Source organism: Microcebus murinus, chromosome 2 (assembly GCF_040939455.1).
Source record: "Microcebus murinus isolate Inina chromosome 2, M.murinus_Inina_mat1.0, whole genome shotgun sequence".
Lineage (NCBI taxonomy): Eukaryota > Metazoa > Chordata > Mammalia > Primates > Cheirogaleidae > Microcebus > Microcebus murinus.
In genome coordinates, this window is record NC_134105.1 from 2,188,007 (window position 1) to 2,198,328 (window position 10,322).

The 10,322-nt window shown below is 58.9% G+C and overlaps 1 protein-coding gene across 4 annotated transcripts in view; it reads right to left on the bottom strand.

The window, feature by feature from the left end:
* CHD5 (chromodomain helicase DNA binding protein 5) overlaps positions 1-6,858 on the bottom strand; it is a 64,212-nt gene extending 57,354 nt beyond the window's left edge. For 3 of the 4 annotated variants that reach the window (XM_075993410.1, XM_075993407.1, XM_075993402.1), the window contains exon 1: positions 6,483-6,689. In XM_075993410.1, coding sequence (XP_075849525.1) covers positions 6,483-6,561 — 79 coding nt within the window. In that variant the 5' untranslated portion in view covers positions 6,562-6,689. Of the gene's footprint in view, positions 1-6,482 lie in introns of all 4 variants that reach the window. The other variant, XM_075993399.1, reaches the window with a different exon arrangement.
* Between the last annotated feature and the right edge of the window lie 3,464 nt (positions 6,859-10,322).

A 10,322-nucleotide genomic window follows, 5' to 3' on the forward strand; every position in this document is an offset into this window, starting at 1 on the left:
CAGCCAAGCCCCAGCCCCCTCCACCCACTCGGACCCTTGCTCTCCTCTGCAACAGGCCCTGAGCTTCCAAAACCAAACTGGGGAGTCACCACCCAACAATCCCACCATCAGCCACGGCTGGAGCACCCAGCCCTGCGCCCCAGGCCCCCGGCCTTCCCCCGCAGTCCCACCTGGTAGGCAGAGCAGGAGCCCAGGGGCTCCCAGGCGAGGAGCGTGAACCAGTGGCGAGGTGGGATCCCACCCGCCCTAGCGGGGGGTTCCGGGGAGGAGTGGCCTTTCCTCAGGACTGTGTCCTGCAGGCTGTTCACCTGCCGGCCTGCCTGGCAGTGCTTTTCCAGCCAGCCTTGCCCCTCAGGGCCTGAGGCTCATGGATTCAGCTGGGCTATAATTAGGACCCATTAGCCCTGTTATTCCTACCTCCTGAGGAGGCCTGGCAGTCAGAAGGGCCTGGGGAGGTGGCCGTGGGTGCCTGGGGAGGTGGCGGGTGGGGCCGGAGTCTGGCCGCAGCCCAGGGAGGTGCCTCTGCTGCTTCCTCCTGAGCTCACCCAGCCCCCCATCTTGGCCCTGCAGCCCCCTGGCCAAGGCCGAGCCATTGCCACTGCAGCCCAGCCAGCTGGGGCCGTTCTCAGGGTAAGGAGCCACAATAGTGGGAGTGGCCAATACCACCTGCGCCAGGCTCCTAGCATGGGGCATTGATTCATTCGTATGAATTTGTCTCCTCCACACAGCAACCCCGGGAGATGGGTACTATTCCTATCTGCATTTGCAGATGGGGAAACTGAGGTTCAAAGGACCTCATTACTGGCCCACATCTCAGCTCCACAGATAGGTGGCAGAGCCAGGTTTGAGCCCAGGCCAGTCCCTGGTCTGGAAGGTCACAGGGGCTCCCTCAGGACAAGGCTGGTCCACACACAGTCCCCATGTACACACCCGCTACGGGTCACACCCTGCCCAGGCTCCAGCCCCTACCACCCCTGGCAGCTGCCTCGGCAAACACAGGGTGATCAGAGCAAGAGAGAAGCGCGTGATTGCGCAGGGAAAGTTAGGTCATATGACCCTGAGTGGTCGAAGGATTTGAGGGGCCGAGACAGGAGCTGGCACGTCACCAGCGTCACTGTCCCCTCCACGGCCTGGGAGACGGGCTCCCTCTGTGTCCCATGCGCCCGCCAGCACCAAGCAGGGAGCGAGGCCACCTGGTGGCCAGGAGGAGGAGAACGGGCAGCACAGGCCTTCAACCTGCCACCTGTCCTGGGGGCAGGTCCCTTCACTGAGCCTGTTTCTTCACCTGTAAAATGGGCCTGATACGCAGCCCTTCACAGGGGCGGTACAAACTGCGGATGAAAAGTGCCCAGCAGGCGCCTGGCAATGGCAAGTGGAGCCCAGGGAAGCCCAAGGGTCTCTGGTTCAGGAACTGCTGGGCCACAGGTTCTCAGTGTCACCCTAGGGCTGGCCAAGGAGAAACGCCCAGTCCCCATTAGTCCTTGCACCTCTCCCCTGTGGCCCAGGCTCTATGCTGATGGTGGGGGGGTGGGCAGTACTCCTGCCCAAGAGAGGATTAATAATTTATTTATGACATTTAACAAAACCCAGACATCACCTCATTGGCATCTCATCAAAAGAAAGCATCAGTCCTGAGTGGGGCGGGTGATTGGAGGGAGGAGAGGGGGAACTTGCCTGGGGCCCAGGGCATGGGGTGGGGGAGCAGAGGAAAGACAGGCAAGGAGGGGAGGGCCTGGGAGACCCTGGGGGGACAAGGAGGGACAAAAGAGAAACAGAGTGGGATGGCCAGGCAGAAAGGGAGATGCATAGGCAAGACCCAGGGGAGACAAAAACTGACATACATGGGGACAGGGCGAGAGAAAGACAGGGGAGAGGGAAATAAGGACAGAGCCACGGAGATAAGCAGAAAGTCTCACAGGTTTTCCAGTTGAACACCACTCACTGTGTTCAGTACCTGGCCCAGAGAAGATACATTGGGTGGACAGTAGATGGATGGATAGTGGATGGATGGATAGTGAAATGATAGATGGGTAGTAGATGGATGGACAGATGGCTGGTGGATGTATAGGTGGATACATGGCTGGTGGATGGATAGGTGGATACATGGCTGGTGGACGGAGGTGGATAGATGGATGGTGGATGAATAGGTAAACAGATGGATGGTGGATGGACGGACAGTGGATGGATGGTAGATGGCTAGGTGGATAGGTGGATGGTGGATGGATGAATAGATGCATTGATGGATAGTGAAGATAGGTAGTGGATGGATAGGTGAATAGATGGATGGTGGGTGGATGGATGGATAGATGGATGGTGGGTGGATAGGTGGATTGAGGGATGGTGGACGGATAGGTGGATAGAGGAATGGTGGAGGGATAGGTGGATAGATGAATGGTAGATGGATAGGTGAATAGATGGATGGTGGGTGAATGGATGGATAGATGGATGGCGGGTGGATAGGTGGATAGAGGGATGGTGGAGGGATAGGTGGATAGATGAATGGTAGATGGATAGGTAAATGGATGGTGGGTGGATGGATGGATAGAGGGATGGTGAAGGGATAGGTGGATAGATGAATGGTAGATGAATAGGTGAATAGATGGATGGTGGGTAGATGGATGGATAGATGGATGGTGGAGGGATAGGTGGATAGATGGATGGATGGTGGATGGACAGGTAGATGGATGGTGGATGGATGGATAGATGGATGGTGGATGGATGGATAAATGGATGGTGGATGGACAGATAGATGGCTGGTGGGTGGATAGATGGGTAGTGGATGGATAGGTAGACAGATGGATGGTGGATGGATGGATAGATGGATTGATGGTGAGTGAATGGTTAATTGGTTTGTTTTATGGGCGGATGGGTAGATGTTTGGGTGGACAGGTGGATACATGGATGGATGAATAGATGGGCGAGTGATTGAATGAACTAATGAAATGACAGATGGATCTTAGTTCCTGATCAACTTGGAACAAGAATGAACAACCCACTAGCTAAGCCACTAGGCAAAGTGTGTTGGTCACCTCCCTCCTCCCAGAAAAGAATATTAAATGCAATCAGGCTCCCTGGGATCCCCCCCAAAACAACACTTCCTCGGGGGAGAGGGATAAGCTAAAAATTCATGGCCCTTTGGGAATCACTTTCTCCTGGCCCCTGGGCCTAAGAAAGCCTGAGGTGCTCACAGGGTAGGGCCGCTCAAATGCCACTGGGGCCAGGGGGACCACGCTGCCCAGCCAGGGGAAAGCCTGGGCTCACCAGCTTTGGCTGTGATTGGGGAAGGGCTGGGTCAGCCGGGCAGGGAACTTGCCTGTTCCGAGCCCCTCTCCTGCTCCCCCCCAGCCCCACCCCGGCATCACACTTCTGGCCCTCCTCCCACCCAGGCTCCCACTCCCCCAGGCTTACTGGACGAGGGCACAAGCCTTGGAAGCATTTCCTTGGGGGAAGACAGGACAGCTGCCCCCCTTGGATGGTGCTAATTATACCAGCCACAGTTTACTGGGCAACTATTATGTGCTGGGCACTGTGACCTAAATGTTCCACGTGCACCGTCTCACTAGTCCTCATAATAACCCTCTATGAGGTAGCCAGTGCTATATTCCCATTCTACAAGTGGGGACACTGAGGCAGAGCTCTGGGTAGCTCGTGCGAGGCCACGCAGCCAACAAGCAGCAGAGCTTCGATTCGGGCCCTCACTTCGACCAGCCAGCCCAACTCCCAAGAGAATTTGGCAGCTGCTGCTCCCCGGGCCACAGGACGTGGGCACCCACCCACGTGCCTTGCTCCTCAAGACGGGCTCCTCCACCTGCCTTCAGGCCAGAGACCCTAGGGGCAAAGCCTGGGCGGGAAGGAGAACACTGCCAAGAGAGCCCAACTCTGAGAGGGAGGCCGGAGACAGTAAAGTCAAAAGAGAAAAGATCTGACAAGTAACAGCCCAGTGACAGCTCCCAAACTAGCTCCGCCACCGCACACTGCAACACTCAGGAACCAGCTGGTGCTGGGTCTGTGGGGTCGCAGGACAGCCTGGGGGCCTGGCTGGGGCTGCCCAAGGGGCCAGGGGAGACCGAGGGACTCCCAGCCCTCAGAAACTGAGACCACAGCCATCTCTCAGGCTCCCATGGCTCCAGGTGCTGGGCACGGCAGGGGACCAAGGGAGTCACACTCAGGGGAAGCCCCCAGACATGGAAGTAAACCAGTGATAACATTCCAGAGAGTAGTAAGGGCTGCCAAGAAAATAAAACATTGCCATGGGTCTGAGAGTAAGTGGTGGGTCACGCCAGAGCCAGGGGCTCCCTCCCCATGGTGGCATTTGAACTGGGACCTAAATGACCAGGAGGCAGCTGTGAGCAGAGGAAAGAGCTCATCAGGCAGAGGTCACAGCCAGGACCCAAGGGCAGGACGGAGCTTGGAGTGTTCCAGAAGAAACAAGGAGGCCAGTTGTGGTTGCAGTATGGGAAAACGGGGTGTGGGGGGGAAATGGATTAGAACGAGGGGTTTGTGACTGATCAAAGCCATGGAGGACAAGGTCTCACCTGTGTGCACAAGGTGACCCTGGCAGCTGAGCAGGGGGACCTGCAGGAGGGGACAGAGGCTTGCACCAGGAGCATGGAGGGTCTCTGGAGGTAGAGCAGCTGGTCCTGCTGAGGGCCAGAGTCCCCAGGCCAGAGGGGCTGAGCAGGACGCCTCCTCTGCAGGCTCTGGGGACAACCTCACCTGCTCTGCCGTGGGGTGGAGGTTGGGGAGAAGAACAGGTGACCGGCAGCAGACTTTGACTGAGGCCCAACCTCTCAGCCCAGTGACTTGAGTGCCCCCCAGCCTGGAGGCACCTGGGCCTCCTCCCCTCCCCGAGCTCCACATCCGGCAGTCAGCTGGAGCCAGAGAACGACGGGAAAGGGGGCCAGGGACCCCATCAGGGGGTCGCTGAAGTCCCAGAAATGAGCCTGTTAAAGCACACTCAGCTGTCCACTGCCCTCACCAGTGCCACAAAGGGGCCACACCCCAAACACCACCGTGAGTATCTTACTGAGGACACCAGAGAACTGGCTTACTGCGGACCCAGCCTCCAGGGTTCTGTGCCTGTGCTAAGCCTCTGTGTTGCCCTCCGGGGAATGGGTCTGATTCCACAGACCTGGGATGTAGCAGTCAACTGCTGTCCAGGCAGTCCTGCCCAACGCGGGGACACCCATCCCTACTCCCCTGGCCCCAGCAGGCTCTGTGCCAACTTGGCCTGACTGTCTGAAAGTCAGTCGAGGCGAGGGCCAGGCTCCTGATGGGGCTGGGTCACAGCCTTAAAGCCACTAAGCCATCAAGCAAGCAAACAGAAGGGGGGTGTGGCCACCTGTTAGGAATCCCTTCACTGAGGACACGGAAGCTGCTGACCTCCCGCCAAGCAGGGGTTGCAGGTGTCAATCGTGGGATAGTCTCAGCCCTGGGGAAGGCACTCCTGGGGGCCAGGGAGGGCCCTCCCGGCCTCCCACAGGTGTCTCAGAAGTCCAGAGGTGCCCAAGCTGGTGCCAGTAAGCTGAGAAATAATAGTCACCGCAAAGGGCGGGCGGGAGGCTGGTTGACAGGGTGGGGCCCTGCCCAGCTGTGCCCGGAGGAGAAATGTCCCAAACAGATGATGAGCAGTTACCTAAAGAATTATCTTGCAAGGTAACCCCTGGCCAACAAGCCCTATTTGTGCCAGATTCTGAGAGATAAAAGGAGAGAGATGGCAAGGGCAGGGGCGGTGGCCCTGGGGTGTCAGACCCTTAGCCAAAGCAGGGAACGCCACTCCTCTGGGCGACCGAGGGCTGGAAACAGCGGCGGGCGCTAGGGCGCGCCAGGAGGACACCGGCTGCCCGGGCAAAGTGCTCGGGAGCGACGGTCACGGCACCCAGCGGCCAGAAAAGGGGAGCCAGAGTCCAAGCCCGCGCGCCCCGGCACTGAGCCCTCCTGGGCCCGGAGGGAAGCCGTCCCAGCCCGCGCGCTCGCAGCGTCCCCAAGCGCGGCTGGTCCTCGCCCTGCTCCGGGCCCCACCCAGCCCGCCCTGGGGCCGAGATGGGCTGGGGCTGGGTCCCGTCTACCCGGCGGCTGGGCGAGAGCGCGGGGTGCGCCGCGCCAGGAGCCAGCGCGACTCCCGCCCCCTTCAAGGGCACGCGGGCTGACCCCGGCGGCGCCGCGCCCCCTCCCCGCCCGGGCGCCCAGAGCAGGCCCCCGCCCGCCGTCCTCGGCCCGCCTAGTCCACACCGCGGCCCCGAGAGCAGATCGCACCCCGCCCTTGGCTGCCCGCGCGCCGCGCCCCGGCGCTTGCCCAGCCCCGCGCCCTTGGCCGCGCGGCGCCAGCAGGGCGGGAGCGCAGCCCGCAGCCCCGCAGCCCCGCGCCCCTCCTGCGCGGCGCCAGCCCGGCCGCACCGCCCCGCCGCCCGCGCGCCCCGGCCCCGGCCCGCCCGTCTCGGCGCCCCTGCCGCCCGACCCCAGGCGCACGGCGCCCCGCTCACCTGACATCTCGTCCTCGTTCTCCATCTCCTCGGCGAACAGCCGCGGCAGCTCCTCCTCGGTGCCCGGCGGGCCCCGCATGCCCGGCGCGGGGAGGAGGGGAGGTGGGCGCCCCCCCTCCCGCCGGGCGCGGTGCCAGCCTTAACCCGTGCGCTGCCGGACGGGCGCGCGCGGCGGGCGAGGCGGCCTCGGCGAGAAGATGGCGGCCGCCTGCCCCCCACCCCCCCAAACCTCCACCCCCCGTCTCGAGCCCCCTTCCTCTCGGCCGCCTTAGCCCGCTCCCCGCAAAGCCCGGGCCGCTCCGCCCCCCGCGCCCCGCAGCCCGAGTCCCGCAGCCGGCCGAGGGTGGCGGCGGCAGCGCCGGCGGCACGGCGGCACGGCGGGGGGGCGGCACACATGCCCGGATTGTGACGTCCAGTCTGGTTGCTGTGGCAACCCCATCCCATCGTTCCGGCAGCGCGACTAGTTAACAGCAGAGAACAAGTTGGGGGGCTAGTCCTGAGTCTCCGGGTGCGGACGGGCGACAGGGGCGCTGTGGCAGGCGGAGCCGTCGAGGAGCCCGCACGCCCGGGGACTCGACGGCCGAGCGGGCAGCTGGGACTCTGGCGAGCTTGGCGGGGTGGGAGGCAGGGAAACCTCGCCCCCACGCACCCCAGAGGTGGCAGCCGCCGCCACCCAGCCGGCAAAAGCGCTGGGCCCCAGGGTCCCCAAGGGCGTGGAGGCGGGGTCTCCAAGGTGGCAAGCTCCGCACTCAGCTCACACGCACCCAGACCCGCCCCTACCGGGCTGCGGCCTCTACACGCTTCTAACCCCCTTTCCAAAAAAGATTAGAAGAAAATGTGTTCCTCTCTTGGGGAGGGGACGCGCTGGAGGCAGTGGGTCTGATTCCCGCAGGAAGTCCGTCTAGGCTGGCTCCTCCCTCACCCCCCCATCCCCGCTCCCACTGCCCACTGGCCTCCTTCCAAAATGCCCCTCAGGGCTGGGTCCAGTAAAAACCCTGGAGGTGGTGCAGTTCTGCGTTGTCTGTGCCCAAAACTCGCGCTCAGAAGCGACACCTGTCGCGGAGTGGGAAGGAGCCGTCACCACCAGCCCTCGGTCGTTAAAGGTGAAGATGGAAGCCAAAGCCCTCGGGAGCAAGACTGGAATTTTAAATGAGCGCTTTCAGTCTCCGCAGCAGCAAGTCTGAAAGCTACTCTAAGAACGCAAAGTTTCAGTGGCGGCAGGATCGCCAGCCCTCTAACCTGAGCAGGGTTAGACAGTGAAGGGAGGTGCCGGCACCCTCCTCACTCACCATGCCGGCGACCCCAGTGCAGATCGCAGGGTTTGCTGAACGTGGGAAGCCACGACGAGGAGACGAGGTCTCCTAACACCTGCTCTATTCAGGCCAGCACTTGCTGGTGTCCATGCCACACTGGCATCACCAGCACGGCTCTCCCTGTCCTGGCACCTTTGCAGAACCAGGAAGGCTGTGCCCCTTGGTTTGGCCCCTAGTGCCAGACTTCTTGGAGAGGTGGCCACAACCCAAGCCACACATGGTGAATCCAAGCTGCTGGCCAGAAGGCGAGGGATGGCCTGGGGAGGCTGGAACGAGCAGCAACACAGTGGTCCCCTCTTCCCACCCAGAGTGGCCAGAAGTCCCAAATGGAAGCTCATCGGCATTCGTTCCTGGGCAAGGGCAGGTCTGTCCAAGTCTTCCAGGATGAGAGTGCAGGAAATCCCCCCATCTCCCACTTCATTTTGAAACCACACTGTAGACAGAGGTGTGAAATCAGCCCAGCAGGGAGGCAGCCAAGAAACCCAAGGCCTCCAGGTCTAAGCCGGGGTGACCCAGACCACTGAGGCCTGAGCCAGGCCTGCACCTTCCCTGTTCTTTCCAGACCACCCATCTGCCTGAGTGGCAGCCATCCTGGGGAGCAAACCCTGAGCACCACCAAGCTCCTTAACTCCCCTTCCTTAACTACCAGTCCCCCAACACCTTTGTAATTCCTGTCAATGGTCTCCACTTCGGAGAAACTCTGACGTAGAGTATTTCTCAGCACCAGAAAGCCCCCGGACCCACACACATCATTAACCCTGGCTCCAATTCCCAAGGAGAGGCTGAGAAAGTCAAGATATCATTCAAGAACAAGTTGTAAGTGCTTAATTTGGCAACAAATTAGAGAAGAGATGCTCTCACTCATAATCCTGCCTCCCCCATCCCCTCCCTTCCCAGTGACTGCACTGAGTGACACTGCTTACTGACCAAAGGCAAAATACAGCAAAACCTGGGATGGTAGAGACCAGTGGATTTTGAACTACATATCACCAGTTATTTTAAAGGAGAGCCCTTATTGTTAAACTATTAAATGTGCATTTTAATGACAATGGGACAAAAATGCCTAATGTTAAAAGCAATCCCTAAAAAGGTGAACATTCAATACACTCTGCAATTGCGAGAACAAGCCTATCATTAAGGTTACACTTTGAGAAGACAAGATTCCAATGTTTGCTGATCACAGAGCTCATAATTATACCTCAGTGACAATTCAAAAATCAAAATATTTTTTAATATATTGGTTATAAAAGCATCAAGGAAAAAAAAATTTTTCCCCAAGCACAGAAATGAAATAGCTAATCATCTTCTGCACACACCATACTCAATCTCCATGCCTGGGCTACATGAATTCCTCAAACAGGCACCCCCAAGTCCTGCCTTTTTTCGGGACAGCGAGGTCTTGTACCTACACCGCCTCACACAGCCTGCCACTGAGGTCAAGGAAGAAAAGCAGAGATCAAAACTCTGCCGGGCGCCTCCTCCCCAGCAGGGGCGAGACTGCCATGCTCAGGATTGCTGTGGCCTCTGGAATGAAGGGTCAGCACCCCCTGCAGTGTAGCACTTGAACCCTTGTTCTCCAAGTGTGGGCCTTGCACCACCTGAATCCAAACCACTCGGGGTTGCAGGCTAGGAGGGAGCTTCTCAAAAAGGAAGTCCTGGGCCATGGCCCTGAACTTGAGAAAAGACCTGCGGGAGCCTTAAAGCATTTTATGGGTGCTTTCTGGGTTCTAACCACAGTAGTAGCTAACTCACTCAGCTGGTCAGCACAGCCCTTACAGACTGTTTTAGCTTGGCCTAAAATAGCCTAGAAAAAAAAAAGAATGTGGATTCTCAGATCCATCACAAAGACCAGAAAATGGCTGGATGAGAAATTCTTAGTTTTCTGTTCCTGGAGATAGTACCGTCGTGGCATCATTTAACAGGTGGTCCTTCACCTGCTTCCTTTAGGTGGAGGACCAGCTCCTTGCTGGGGTAACAAAGCCCCCACACCAAGCCTCTATCTTCCTCTTCCTCCAGAAAGAAACCTGCAGTTTATTCCACTAACGCAGGCCCATTACCATGATTCAGCCAACAATGGGGCAGGAGCCCACCCAGGTGCTCCCTTGGGGGCCTGGCCTACCTCCCACTGCTGTGGTGTTTCAGCTGTCCCTACCCTGGGGGACTTCCGACCTCAACCAGCCCTGTGTTCTGTCCAAGGGTTACTAGGAAGATGGTCTATCCCCTGGGTACCGACAGATCTGCAGTTATCTCTTGTAAGGGACCAACATCCTTGCCATCCCCATTCCTAAGGGACAGCATAGCTCTCTGGGGGAGGAAATGAAAGCATGTTATCAATGCTAACTTCCAGGCTCTCCTGAAGTCATCAGTGGTTTCATCAGAGGGACCCTCACTGGGGGCCTGCTCACCTTCCAGGAAATCAAATATCCCCAGGTATCTATCAGCTGTCTTAAGATACTTGGTTTGATCAAATTCCCACACTTTCCCATGTTTCTGACTGTTGTGAACTTAAATCACAGCTTGAAACTCT